Raw genomic sequence first — 14,186 nt, 5'->3', positions numbered from 1 at the left:
TGCTTAACCAGAGAGATCTGGGCCCCTGCATCCCTCTGCCCCAAGTGTTCCCTGCCATCAATTTGGGCAGCTGTTACATGCTCCATGTCTGGTTCTGGGGAGGCTAACCTCACAAAACCAACGTGATCGGTTTCAGTGTTGAGGGCAGCAGAACTAACAGGAGCTATTGGTTGCCTGCTTCCGCCCAGCACAGGGCGTTTATTCCTCAGGTGATCAGTGGAATTACACGGATAGCACCTTCTGGGCTCGTCTGCTTTTACAGGATGTTTGGGATAGGAGTTACCAGTGGAGGAATGTTTTGGGGTAAAGGAACGTTCAGGCTCCAAGCCCCCTTCTCTCTTCCCAAGGGCAAAATGGGATCCTCCCTCCCTCCAGTTTTAAACCCTCTTTCTCTGGCCTGCCCTCAGTAGATGCCTGAGTCTGTTCAAAGGCATCAGCAAAACAAGGCATCTCCTCCAGACTTTACAGCTTTGTCCCATAGACCAGAGGTGGGCAAACTACAGCCCACGGGCCACATCTGGCCCGCGGGACCCTCCTGCCCAGCCCCTGAGCTCCTGGCCTGGGAGGCTTGACTCCGGCCCCTCCCCTGCTGTTCCCCCTCCCACGCAGCCTCAGCTCACTGCGCTGCTGGTGCAATGCTCGGGGCGGTGGGGCTGCGAGCTTGTGGGGCAGCGAGCTGCAGACCCCAGCCTGACCCAGTGCTCTGTGCTGCGCAGCATGGCTGCCTGTCCTGGTGCAGCCGCGCCGCCAGCCACCGGTGCTCCAGGCAGCATGGTAAGGGGGCAAGGAGCAGGGGGGTTGGATAGAGGGCAGGGGAGTTTGGGGGTGGTGGTCAGGGGGCGGGGGTGTGGATAGGGGTCGGGGAACAGGGTGGTTGAATGGGGGCAGGGGTCCGAGGGAGGGCAGTGCGGAAGCAGAGGGGTGGTGGGAGGCAGTTAGGGGTGGGGGGGGTCCGGGGGCGGTCAGGGGACAGAGAGCAGGGGCGGGATGGGGCAGGGGTTCCTGGGGGGCTGTCAGGGAACAGGAGGCTTGGATGGGGCAGGAGTCCTGGGGGGGGACTCTGGGGGGCGAGAAGCAAGAGTATTAAGCGAGGGACTCTGGGGGGCGATAAGGGGGGGTTGGATAGGGGGTGGAAGCCAGGCCATGCCTGGCTGTTTGGGGAGGCACAGCCTCCCCTAACCGGCCCTCCATACAATTTCAGAAACCCAATGTGGCCCTCAGGCCAAAAAGTTTGCCCACTGCTGCTGTAGACACTGCTTTACATCAGCCTTACATACGCTTAGGAAATGTTCTTGAGCAACAAGATCCAACATTCCCTCAAAACTTGCCACCTTCTTGCCCCTCACCCATTTTCCCAACAAATCTTTGATTTTGTTTACATATTCCCCATACCAATATCCTCCTTAAGATTCCTAAATTTAACTCCGTATGTTTCAGGGGAGATCTGAAAACTTCGCAAAACAGTATCTTTAAATGTACAATCGTCTAAAGCATCTTCAATAGGCATTCCACTGAGTACATTTCGAGCGTTACCAGTTAATTTTGCAATCAGGGTAGGAACTCTCTTATTAGGGATTTCATGTATTACACACAGCCTTCGAAGGTAGTCAGATATTCAGTAATATCGTCGTCCTCATTGTGTGCAGGACATAAGTGTTCCCACCTGTGGATTTTTGGAGTGATGGGAGTCGTTGGAGTCGGGGGTCCTGGTTCTGCTTCTCTAGCAGGTCCAGCTGGTGTTTGTTTTCTCTCTCTCTCTCTTTTACTTCCATGGCCCTTCTGTGAGCAGCCGCCTCTCTGGCCGCCTCTTTCTTTTTCCTTTATCTCTAGTTCTTGCAGTTGCAATAATCTCTGGGGCTCCTGCTCTTTTCTGCAGACTAAAAACCTCCAATTTCGCAATCGCTTCACTGCTTTCGCTCATTTCCCTGCTTTTCTGTCCCGATTTCCCTTTCCTGAAATAAGCAAACAGAAAATAACAAACTGTGACCTCCTCCTGACTGTTCTTAGCCACTGCACTTCAGACTCACTTAAAATCACAAATATCAGTGCTTAAAGTGTGAACTTCACTTGGAGTAACAAGCTGCACATATACCCTGCTCGCTGCGCCACTGCGATGTTCCCCTCTGGTGTTATCCGGAGCGGTGATTTGCTAGGTCCCCCAGTCCTTGACTCTGGGAGCCAGCCTTACCCTGCTCTGCTGGGAGAACCCCCACTCCTGGGCTGGTCGCTCTCAGCCTCTGCCATGTAAGGGGCTCCCAGCTACTTGCAACCGAATGACACTAGCCAATATCTCCGGTCCCAGACACAACCCTGGGAACCTCCGTCTTGCAGTGTCCAGTTATGCCTGCCTGACGCTGCAAGCTTATATAGGTTTGTCAGTTTAACAAAGAAATTTATATGTACTAGGCTTGTTCTCCCAAGGGGAGTCTCTGACACACTGCAAACCAAATGCACTGCTTCAGGTCGAAGAAACAGATTTATTAACTATAAAGGTAGATTTAAGTGATTATAAGTCAAAGCACAAGAAGTCAGATTTGGTCAAATGAAATGAAAGCAAAACGCATTCTAAGCTGATCTTAACACTTCCAGTGTCCTTACAAACTCGGGTGCTTCTCACCACAGGCTGCCTGGTTGCTCTTCAGCCAGGCTCTCCCCTTTGATCAGCGCTTCAGTCACTTGGTAGTGGTGTCTGTAGCTGTAGGTGGGAGAGAGGGAGCAGGGCAAACGTCTCTCCCTTTTATCACGTCCTTTCTTTCTTCCAGGCTTTGCTTCCCCCCACCCCCCCCACTTCAGAGTCAGGCGAGCATTACCTCATCGCAGTCCCAGACTGCCCAGAGGAAGAGGGTGACTCACTCAAGGGTCTAATAGATCCTTTTGTTGCTGCCTAAACCAGTGTCCTTTGTCCCTGTGAGGCTGGGCTGGGTTTGTCCCATACCTGCCCTGATGAGGTGTGAACTGCCTCTCTGCTCTTGGAGAGTTTTTGCATGGGCTGGCTTTAAGCCATGAGGACACGTTTTCAGCCACATAACTATATACATGAAATTATAACCTTACTATAACATTACTGCAACAATCACTGTCACATGACTAGAACAACCATGCTCAGTGCATCATGAGCCTTCCGAAGACACCCGAGATGACAAACTTTGCATGGGATCCCACACAATCATGTTACAAAGATGAACCTGGGGGTGTAGGGTGTTTCCCCGAAGTACAGAGCGTCACAGGGCGGTACTGAGGGATCAGAGGGTCATGGGCTGGGCTGGGGGGATCGGGGGGACTGGGGGAGGTTGGGATGGATCAGGGGGTCACGGGCTGGGCTGGGCTGGGGAGATTGGGGAGATCAGAGGGCCGGAAGCTGGGTGGGGGAGATTGGGGGGTGCAGTGTCTGAGGGGCCCTGACCGGTTTAAGATTGGGGCTCACGCCCCATTTGGGGGCAGGGGGCTTGCCAGGACCATCCCAGACACAGCCATGCCAGGGCTGCTCTGCTAGCTGGTGGCCCTCTGCCCTATCCTGCCCCCCAGGCTGGTCCAGGCCCCTTGCGGGCCAGGCTCAGAGCCATGGCCAGCAGGATGGTGCTGGCAGCATGGGGTCCAGGCTGGGGAGCCCCGGGGAGGGAGGGGAGATCCCTGGCCCCTGCTGAATCCCTCCTGCTCGTCCCAGGTGCCCTGGGGATCATGCTGGGCTGCTGCTACCGGCTGAGCTGCCTGCTCTTCATGCTGCCCTATTGGTACGTCTTCTTGTTGGACAAGACGGCCTGGAACAACCACTCCTACCTCTACGGCCTCCTCGGCTTCCAGCTCACCCTCATGGACGCCAACCGCTACTGGTAGGGTGGGGCTGGGGGTCGGCGCTCTTGAAACTGGCTCGGACTCGGCCCTTTCTCCCCTCGGATCCCCAACTCGGCCCCTGGCCACGCCCAGGACCCTGCCTGCCTGCTGGGCGCTGACACTGCTGCTGATCGTGGGGGCCCTGGCTGGGACCCAGCTGAACCCAGAGTCGGGGGCCAGGCGGCCTGGCTCTGTCCCTCCAGCCAGAGGTGTGGCAAGGCCCCAGGGGCCCTGGTACCTGAAGGGGGGGGCCCTTCAAAGTTCCAAAGGCTCTTTCCCCTCCTGGAGAATGAGACGGGCTCCATCTTGGCGCAGCGCCCAGTGCAGGCTGTGGGCACACAGAGCCGTTCTGTTCACGTGGCGTGCGGGCTGGCTGGGACGGAGGCTGCATTTCCCAGTGCAGGAGCCCTGCCGAGACGCCCTCACACTGGTAGCTCTGTCACGCGTGAGAGTCTCCATGATCCGCCTCGTGCGCAATGGCGCGGTGAGGTAAAGTAGCCGCCTGCAAAACCGAACCAGGTTCCTCCAGCCGCAGACTGCCCGACAGCAGTACGGAGATCTGCCAGGCTACTGCCGAATACACGTCGCGAGCAGGCCTGGGGCTCAGCTTCTGGGAGCCAAGCCGCACGCTAAGGGCCGGGCAGAGCCCAAGGGCGAGGCACCGCTGTGTCACTCCGGGGTCACATTGGTGCCCCTCTTCTGGAGCTGCATGACGGGTCAATAGGGATCGGGCTGCAAATCTTTATACCTGAACTCCCCATTCTGCCCAGGGGAAACCTTGCAGTCTGAGCATCAGCTGCATCTGCTTTGCATTGCCCAGTCGTGTGGCTAAGCCGCGTTGTCACAAATAAACCTACCCCCCTTGGAAGTGTGGTCGCAGCTCCCCGATTAAACCTAGCCCAGCCCCACATCCCCAGCCCTTGCAAAGCTCCTGACACCTGGGCCCTTCTACATCACTGTCTGCGCCAGGCACTTACGGACTCTGCTTCCCTATCCTAGAAATGGCACCTGACCTGCAGCAGAGCCAGGTCCCCGGGCCAGACGGGACCATTGTGCTCAGATAGTCTGACCCTGGATAGCACAGGCCAGGCAGGGCTGGCAGAGCTGCCGGGAGCAGTCCTGGAGCCATGGGTGAGGAGCTGCTGGGGAGGGGGCCGGAGCGCTTCCCCGGTAGCCCAGCTGGGGGCCGCTGCCCAGCCTGCACTAGCTAGGCCGTGGCATAACTACCATGGGGCGCGCGGTGGGGCAGCCTTGGCTGCACCGCTCGCCGCCCTGGCGGAGCCCCCTCGCTCGCCGTGCTGGGCCGGCCGCGCCCTGACAGAGCGGCTCCTTCCCCCAGGTCCATCGATGGGCTCAGGGACCCACGGAAGAGGAACGCCCACGTGCCCCTGTGGAACTACACAGTGCTGCGCATGCAGGTACGGGCAGGGGGTGCCCATGGGTGCTGCGGGGGGCAGCCTCCCCACACCCACGCTGCCTCGCTCTGCCCTGCAGGGGAGCACTGCCCCGGCCCCTCTGTCGTTGTGTCCTGGCAGCCCGGAGGGGACTCCCAGCAATGCCCTCCGCCCTGGGTGTCGGTCAGGACCCCTGCTGGGGTGCGGCCGGGCTGGGGAAATGGGCGCCTTACATCTGGAGTCTCGGCCGGGGGCCCTGGCCCTGCTGCTGAAGGGGCGGAGAATGCTGGTGCAGTCCCTTGGGCTGGCCACTAGGGGCAGCAGCGCACAGAGCACGTCACTGCCCCGGGGGGGTGAGGGCAGCAGGAGTCACCCCCCAAAACCTCAGTGTTCTGTGATGGATTGGGAGAGCGGATGGCCTGGGTACGGGGGCTGGGAGCCAGGACTCCTGGGTTCTCTCCCCAGCTCTGGGAGGGGAGTGGGGTCTAGTGGGTTAGAGCGGGGCAGGCTGGGAGCCAGGACTCCTGGGTTCTCTTTCCACCTTTTCTGTTGACTCACTGAGACCTTGGGCCCATCCCGTCCCCTCTCTGCCTCAGTTTCCCCACCTGTGGGGGAGGGATAACAATACTGAGGTGCTCTGAGGCCCTGGTAACATAGGTGCAGGCAGAGATTATCCCCCTCACCTGTAAATGGGGCCCTTCTCTGAGCTCCCAGGGCCGGCGCTCATCGGGTGTCGCTTTATGCCTTGTGCTGGCTGGCACCGAGCGGCGGGGCCCCGGGGCCAGGCACTGGACAGACCCGGCGCTGGCTGGGGTTCGTCACAGGAGCTTTGTGTCACCTAGATCTTCATCGTCTACTTCATCGCGGGCATCAAGAAGCTGGATGCTGACTGGGTGGAAGGCTACTCCATGGGGTCGCTGTCCCGCCACTGGCTCTTCGACCCCTTCAAGTGAGTGTTGGGGTGACGGGGGCTGCCCCGGGGGTTCAGCGTCCCCCTGGGGTGCTGCCACGGCAGACATTGGCACTGGGAGCAGTTGGCCAGTCACTAACACTGATCGCCCAGCTTGGCCAGTGTCTGCACGGGGACCCCCATCCTCCCTTCCACAACTCGGCCTGAACTGGGAGCTCACACATGAAACACATGGGCTCACACCAAGTCACCTGCACAGGAACAAAACAGGCCCCTGCCCTGAAATTCCCCGTCTGACACCAAGGGAGGCGGGCTGGCTCCTCTGGGTTTGCTTTGTGCCCCATGCTTTGGACGGGAGGGGGTCACTTACTGGCACTGGGTGACATGGGACTAATGTCTGACTCCCCTGTGTCGCCGGGCATGGCCCTCCTGTATGCTGGACCCCTGCCATGCTGGGCAGACCATGGTGGTGGGGAGAATTGGGAGATGGATGCCCCCCAAGTCTTTGCACCAAGGGTACAAACGCAGGACAATCTGCCCCAACCTCCGAGATCTGGGGTCCTGAAGGCTCAGGGCTGGGATCTAAATGGGACCAGGCAGACCCGGGCTGGGGACTGGGACTGTAACAAAGTGAAGGGGACATAGGGAGAGGGAAGGGGCCGTGGAAGTTCAGGATGGGGTGGAGGCTGGGGGGTTTGGTGCTGTGTGTGCGAGGGCTGGGGCCTGTATTTCCCTCTCTAGCCCAGCCAGGGCAGCCATCGCCCCCCAGCCGCCACCGGTCAGTGCCATCGAGGGGCTATGGCATGACCAGCCCTGCATCCCCAGGGGCTGCTCGGATACGGGGCTTGGTGCTGCCATGGGGTGGAGAACACAGGCGGTCCAGGGAGGGGGGCAGGCGACCTGCGGGCGGCTGCAGGGAAGAAGGCTCCCTAGTCGGGGCAGAGGGTGGGTCTCACCTTCGGCGTGCTCCCCAGGCTGGTGCTGTCAGAGGAGATGACCAACCTGCTGGTGGTGCATGGTGGGGGCCTGGTGCTGGACCTGACGGCTGGTTACCTGCTGTTCTTCGACACCACCCGCCCAGCGGCGCTCGTCTTCGTTTCCTACTTCCACTGCATGAACTCACAGCTCTTCAGCATTGGTGTGGGGATGGAACCCAGGAGTCCTGCTCTCCATCCCCCGATGCCCACATCCCCCTCCCAGCACTGGGGAGAGAACCCAGGAGTCCTGGCCCCAGTCCCCCCTGCTCTAACCCACTTGACCCCTCTCCCCTCCCAGCACTGGGGAGAGAACCCAGGAGTCCTGGCCCCAGCTCCGCCCTCTAACTCACTCAACACCCCCCAGCACTGGGGAGAGAACCCAGGAGTCCCAGCCCTGCCCTCTAACTCACTCGACACCCCCCCCAGCACTGGGGATAGAACCCAGGAGTCCTGGCCCCCTGCTCTAACCCCTCCAGTCCAGCCCAAGTGCCCTGCCCAGCCGTTGCCCCTGGCCTTGCACGAGGGGAGGGGAGCTCCCTGGCTGACGTCTCGGTTCTCCCCACAGGCATGTTCTCCTACACCATGCTTGCCACCAGCCCCTTGTTCTGCTCCCCGGACTGGCCGCGCCGCCTGGGTGCCAGGTTCCCGGCCTGCCTCCGAAGGCTCCTGCCCTCCTTGGAGCCACCGCAGCCCAGCGAGGCATGTGTGTACGGGGGGCCTGAGCGCAAGGGCCGAGGCAGGGGGGAACGAGGGCCAGGGCTGCGCCAGAAGCTGGGGGCCCTCTTCACCGTGCTGTACGTGCTGGAGCAGTTCTTCCTGCCCTACTCCCACTTCATCACCCAGGTAGGAGCCCCCACGCAGCCCAGGGCTCTGGGGACCGCTGTGCGGAGGGGACGGGGTAGGAGCCCCCACACCCCAGGGCTCTGGGGACTGCTGTGGGGAGGGGACGGAGGTAGGAGCCCCCACGCAGCCCAGGGCTCTGGGGACCACTGTGGGGAGGGGACGGGGTAGGAGCCCCCACACCCCAGGGCTCTGGGGACTGCTGTGGGGAGGGGACGGAGGTAGGAGCCCCCACGCAGCCCAGGGCTCTGGGGACCACTGTGGGGAGGGGACGGGGTAGGAGCCCCCAACACCCTAGGGCTCTGGGGACTGCTGTGGGGAGGGGACGGAGGTAGGAGCCCCCACGCAGCCCAGGGCTCTGGGGACTGCTGTGGGGAGGGGACGGGATAGGAGCCCCCACGCAACACAGGGCTCTGGGGACTGCTGTGGGGAGGGGAGGGGAGGGTATGGGCCCCCCAGAGAGGAAGAGCTGGGGGCTAGTGGAGGGCAACGCTGGGAGCACACAGGGAACAGGGGCAGTGGGTGCTGGGGTGCTGCTCCTCCAGGGGCATGCTCAGCCGGGGGGGACAAGCCGAGACCCCTGGCCTGGCAGCGATTATGCTTCCCCACCATGTAGCCCTGGCTGATGCTTTGTGGCAGGTCAGCCTGCGCCCTCCCCAGCTGGGTGACTTCCCCTAGGAGCTGGGTGTCCACGATGGCTGGGCCCCCCGCCCGGTGACCAGTGGCCCATGCGAGCTGCACAGACCCAGTGGGGCGCCCATGGTAGCTGCACCACAGCAGCCATATCCCCGACTGCCCAGCAGGGGGCAGCAAAACAGCACAAACCAGCTCCCTGGGAGAGCGGCTTGAACCCCATCGGATGCTGGGTTAGGGGGATCCCCGATGCATCCCCCCAGCGTGCTCCTGATCCCCCATGCTTCCCCCCAGGGCTACAACAACTGGACCAATGGACTGTACGGCTACTCGTGGGACATGATGGTCCATTCCCGCTCCCACCAGCACGTAAAGATCACCTACCGGGATGGTGTGACCGGGGAGCTGGGCTACCTCAACCCCGGGGTAAGTGACCCTGCCGCGCTCTGGGGCGGAGCCAGGACCCCTGGGTTCTATTGCCGCCACTCCCTGTCTCAGTTTCCTGCTCTGCGCCGCGAAGGGGACTGGACAATCAGTCTGGCCACCTGTGTCCGGCGCCCTCACCGTGGCCTGGCTGTGTTTGGTGCCCCAGAGAAGGTGGACATTAATGGTCATTAACAATATTAATTAGCATAGACAATGGGGCTCCTATCTGAGGGTCTCAGGACACTAAGCAAAGGCGGGACCAGGCCATCCCTGTTATATGGATGGGGAAACTGAGGCGTGGGGAGGTTTTTGACTGAAGGTCACAGAGGAAATCTGTTACAGAGCCAGGGCTAGAACCTAGGAGTCCTGGCTCCCAGTGCCTCCCACCCCCCAGTCTAACTCACCAGACTCCAGTCCCTTCCCCAAGCCCTAGATAGAACCCAGGAGTCCTGCTGACTCATCTTCCCCAAACTCTGCTTATCGGTGTGTGGTTCCCTCCCTTTGTGTCCCAGCCGGAGCCCCCTGGCTGGGATGCAACTGTATCTGGGGCTGGGAGTCAAAAGGGGGGGTTATTGGTTTGTTTAAATTCCCATGGCGTGAAATGTGGGATTCAGGCCTGGGGGAGGGTCTCTGCTGGGGTTCTCCCAGTCCTGTGCTCAGGCATGACTCTGTCCCTCGGCAGATGATCTGCCTTCTCTGCTGGTCTGCCTGAGCCTCGCAGACATGACTGAATTTCCCTGCCCCTGTTACAAGTGGGGAAACTGAGGCACTGAGCAGGGAAGGGACTCGCCCAAACTTCCCCAGGGAGTCAGCCGCAGAGCTGGGACCCAGGAGTCCTAACCCACAACCCTGTGCCTTACACAGAGGCCTGGCCTCCCTCTGAACCCATGGCACAGGGAGGTCAGAGCTGACTCAGCCCTGAAAGGCTGCCGGCTCAGAGGCAGAAGCTCGTGGGGATGGAAATCTCTTGAGCCCCTCCCTGTGCCCTCAGGCTCCCGGGACTTGGGGGGGTGGGGATGGCCCCGGGGCTCCCCAGGGCTGGGCGTCTGGCGCCGGGCTCACACGTGTCCGGCAGGTGTTCACGCAGAGCCGACGCTGGAAGGACCACGCTGACATGCTGAAGCAGTACGCCGCCTGCCTGAGCCAGCTGCTACTCAACTACAACGTCTCGCAGCCCGAGATCTACTTTGACGTCTGGGTCTCCATCAACGACCGCTTCCAGCAGAGGCAAGTGCGGGGGCCCAGGGCAGCTTGGGCAGCACACAGCCGCTGCTGGGGTCCTGCCTGCCTGCGCTGGCTCAGCATCACACACACGTGGACCCAGCCAGCCCCACGCCCGCCTTTGGCTGCCCTCCATGAGGGCGAGGACGGAGCAGAGGGAGGGGCTGCTGGGTAGCACTGCACAGAAGGACTGTGTGTATATTGGGGCGGGAGGCTGTGGCGTTGCCATGCCCCAGCACAGGGTGTGCTGGGTCCCATCACAGACCAAGACCGGCAGTTGGCACTTCAGGGACTTGATGCCCCTTCTGGCCTGCGATGACCCCGGGGCCGGCTGCAGTCTGCTGCCTGGCAGCCAGCGCTGCCTGCTGCCCCAGGGGAGACAAACCAGGCGGGGAGCTGGGTGCCAGAGCATCCTGCTAGCCCAGCCCCTGGCACGCTCACCGGGTCCCGCTTGCCGGCCAGGCTCTTCGACCCACAGGTGGACATCGTGCGGGCCGAGTGGTCTCCCTTCCGCCACACTCCGTGGCTCAAGCCGCTGCTGGTCGACCTGTCCCCCTGGAGGGCGAAGCTGCAGGATATCGAGAGCTCGCTGGACAACCAGACTGAGGTGGTTTTCATCGCTGATTTCCCAGGTACCTGCCCGCAGCCCGTTCTCTGGGGGGCTCCTGTTACTAACAGAACAACCCTCCTGGCTCATCAGCAGGGCTACAACCCGGCACCTTCAGAGCACAAACCTCAGCCACTGCAGCCTGACCTCAAGGAGCTGCTCCATTGCCGGGGGGCTGAAGGAGGCTGTTAGCCTCTCCTGAGGAGCTGCTGCCAGTGTGGGTCACGGGTGTGGGGGTGGGTCCCAGTGGGGCTGTGCTCACCATCCTTCATGTCCCCTTCGACCCTCCCAGGCCTGCACCTGGAGAACTTTGTGAGTGAGGACCTGGGCAACACGAGCCTGCAGTTGCTGAAGGGGGAGGTCGTGGTAGAGATCGTCAAGGAGCAGAGGAACTACACGCTGCAGGAAGGGGACAGGATGCAGGTGAGGGCTGGGCTCAGGGGATGGACGTGGATCCCAGCCCGTGTCCCTGCCTGGCAGGAGGAGAGCCATGGAGGGTGGCTGGTTGGTTCTCAGCCCAGGTCTGCTAGACATGCTGGGGGGGCCACGGGAACTGGGCCTGAGGGTTCTGGCCTCAGATCTGGGGAAGGGGGATCCTCCCCCCGCAAGCTGGGAGCTGTGTTCTGGCTCAGCATGTCTCTGGGTGGGGGCAGAGAGTTGGCTGGTTCTCAGCCCACTTGGCCTGCTGCCACTTGCTGACCCCCCGCCCCGTGTCCCAGCTGCCCCCAGGCGAGTACCACAAGGTGCACACGGTGTCGCCAGAGCCCTCCTGCTACATGTACGTTTACGTCAACACCACGGACGTGGCCCTGGAGCGGAACCTGACCGAGCTGCAGGAGCTGCGGGACAAGGTGCAGAACGGCAGCGGTGAGTTTCTGGGGCCCTGCTAGCTGGGGGCTCCTGGCCCCTGGGACTGGCTCCTGGCCCCTGGGACCGGCACTGCCCCCTTGGCCCAGATCCCCTGGAGCCCTGCTGGGGGGGCGTAGCGGGTGGAGATCCCTCCCGCTGCGCGCCAGTGAACGTGTCCCTGCCAGGCGGGCAGGAGGGGCCGGTATTCCTGCCACGGGACTCCCCGGGCGTCTCTCTTCCCTGTGACGTATGGGCCCCTGGGGGTGAGACGCCATCTCATGCCTGGCCCCCCTGGTGCAGAGACGGAGCCCCTGCCCCCAGAGCTGCAGCCCATCCTCGATGGCGCCCTGGGGGACACCATGCAGCCGGACCCCGTCGTCCAGGCATTCGTGCGACGCCAGCAGCGACTGGAGGAGCTGCAGAGACGGCGAAATGCCACGCTCGGGGCGCGGCTGCAGCGCTTCGCAGCCAGGAAGTACTTCCTCTTCCGCCGGAGGTGAGTGCCCGGTCACACGCCAGCCCCCCCCGCCGCCGTACCGCCCCCCCCCGCCGCCATACCGCCCCCCCGCCGCCGTACCGCCCCCCCTCGACGTGCCAGCCCCCCCACCGCTGAACCTCCCCCCTGCCACCGTACCGCCCCCCGAACCTCCCCCCGCTGCTAGCCCCCCGCCGCCGTACCGCCCCCCCTCGACGCGCCAGCCCCCCACTGCCAAACCTCCCCCCCGCTGCCGTACCGCCCCCCGAACCTTCCCCCCGCCTCCGTACCGCCCCCCCCCGCCGTGCCAGCCCCCCCGCCGCCGTACCGCCCCCCCTCGACATGCCAGCCCCCCACTGCCGAACCTCCCCCCTGCCGCCGTACCGCCCCCCGAACCTTCCCCCCGCCTCCGTACTGCCCCCCCCCTCGATGTGCCAGCCCCCCCACCGCCGAACCTCCCCCCGCCACCGTACCGGCCCCCGAACCTCCCCCCCCGCTGCTAGCCCCCTGCCTCCGTACCGCCCCCCCTCGACGTGCCAGCCCCCCACCGCCAAACCTCCCCCCCGCCGCCGTACCGCCCCCCGAACCTCCCCCCCGCTGCTAGCCCCCTGCCTCCGTACCGCCCCCCCTCGATGTGCCAGCCCCCCACCGCCAGTGCCCCGCTGCCGAACCTCACCCCCGCCAGACCTCCCCGGCCACAGTTCTGCCACTGCACCCACCTCCTCACAGTCAAGGGCGAGCACCTCACCGCTGTACCCTGCCCCCGCCCCCCCATCACATGACCAGCCCCTACCACTGCACCCATCTCCTCCCAGCCACGGGCCAGGCCCCCTTCGCACAAGCCATGACACCCTAGCTGCCAGGCCTTCCCTGCTCCCTCTACCCCAGCAACATGAACCACCCCCCTCTGAGCCGAACACCCCGCAGATGCCCCTCTGGGCACATCTCCAGCCCTTGCTCTTTCTCTTCCCCTCACAGCTTCCTGATGACCTGGATTTCGCTCAGGAACCTGGCGCTGGGGCGCCCGTCCCTGGAGCAGCTGGCGCGGGAGGTGGCCTATGCCAACATGCAGCCGGAGGCGGGCGTGGCAGGGGCAGAGGGGGTGCAGAAGGAGCCAGAGCGGGCTGAGCTCTGACCCTGGGGGGATGGCGCAAGGACACATTGCAGACAAGGGATCCCCTCCCCCCCAACCTCAGCTTGATGGCCCAATGCACCCTGGGATAGGCGCACGTCCTCAGGTCCTCCCGCTTCTGCAGGGCTGATAGGGAGCAGTGCTCATGCAAGAGGGATGAGCAGGGCTGGGAATGGGCCACGAGGCCCCTGCTCACAGCCTGAGCCCCTGGTGAGCGTCAGGCCTGGGCCCACAGCGCACACAGCCTGAGCCCCACGCTGCCCACGGCTCGGCCAGGCTGTCTGCCCCAGGGAGAAACCGAGCTTGGGTGGCAGGGAATCGCCCCACAGCCTGGCTCTGTGGCAGCACCTACTGCCAGCAATACGGGGGAGAAGTGTGTGAACGGGTGGGTGGGTAGAGCACGGGGCTCGGAGCCAGGACTCCTGGGTTTTCTCCCCAGCTCTGGGAGGGAAGGGGAGTCGAGTGGTTAGAGGAGGGGTCTGAGGTCAGGACTCCTGGGTGCCATGCCTGGATCTACCATGGACTCATTGTGGTGCTGGGGACAGACTTGCCCAACACTGACTACCTCGTGGGGGGGCTGGCCAGGTTGGGGTCATTCGGCAGGCGGGGCTGCTGTCTGATCACTGGGGGTGGGGGGAAGGCTTCTGTCTCAATGGTCTTAACCCTTTTCTCCCAATAAAACGCCTTGTTTCTAAGCCTGGGGCTGTTTCCTGTGCACTGCCTGTGGGATGGGGTTAGCGGCAGCCCAGCATCCCCTCCACACTGACTCTCCCTCCCCTGCCAAAGAGTTTGCGTGGGGGGGGGGTTGGAGCACAGGATGTGGGTCCCGCTCTGCTGGAAAGTTGCCCTGTCTGGGTGCGTCAGTTTCCCCGCAGTACCAGAGCTGTTGGG

At 62.9% G+C, this 14,186-nt stretch overlaps 1 protein-coding gene across 2 annotated transcripts in view; it reads left to right on the top strand.

Moving 5' to 3' along the window:
* Positions 1-14,186, top strand: part of GGCX (gamma-glutamyl carboxylase) — a 26,380-nt gene extending 12,194 nt beyond the window's left edge. The window contains exons 4-15 of one of the 2 annotated variants that reach the window (XM_037886383.2): positions 3,665-3,830; positions 5,171-5,249; positions 6,068-6,174; positions 7,110-7,273; positions 7,678-7,955; positions 8,880-9,011; positions 10,087-10,238; positions 10,695-10,864; positions 11,132-11,262; positions 11,559-11,706; positions 11,989-12,184; positions 13,142-14,186. In XM_037886383.2, the coding sequence (XP_037742311.1) occupies positions 3,665-3,830; positions 5,171-5,249; positions 6,068-6,174; positions 7,110-7,273; positions 7,678-7,955; positions 8,880-9,011; positions 10,087-10,238; positions 10,695-10,864; positions 11,132-11,262; positions 11,559-11,706; positions 11,989-12,184; positions 13,142-13,298 (1,880 nt within the window). In that variant the 3' untranslated portion in view covers positions 13,299-14,186. The remainder of the gene's footprint in view (positions 1-3,664; positions 3,831-5,170; positions 5,250-6,067; positions 6,175-7,109; positions 7,274-7,677; positions 7,956-8,879; positions 9,012-10,086; positions 10,239-10,694; positions 10,865-11,131; positions 11,263-11,558; positions 11,707-11,988; positions 12,185-13,141) is intronic. The other variant, XM_043536248.1, reaches the window with a different exon arrangement.

This window comes from Chelonia mydas, chromosome 26 (assembly GCF_015237465.2).
Source record: "Chelonia mydas isolate rCheMyd1 chromosome 26, rCheMyd1.pri.v2, whole genome shotgun sequence".
Classification (NCBI taxonomy): Eukaryota; Metazoa; Chordata; order Testudines; family Cheloniidae; genus Chelonia; species Chelonia mydas.
Note: the sequence above shows the minus strand (reverse complement) of the source record. Positions and strands in the feature narration are given on the sequence as shown.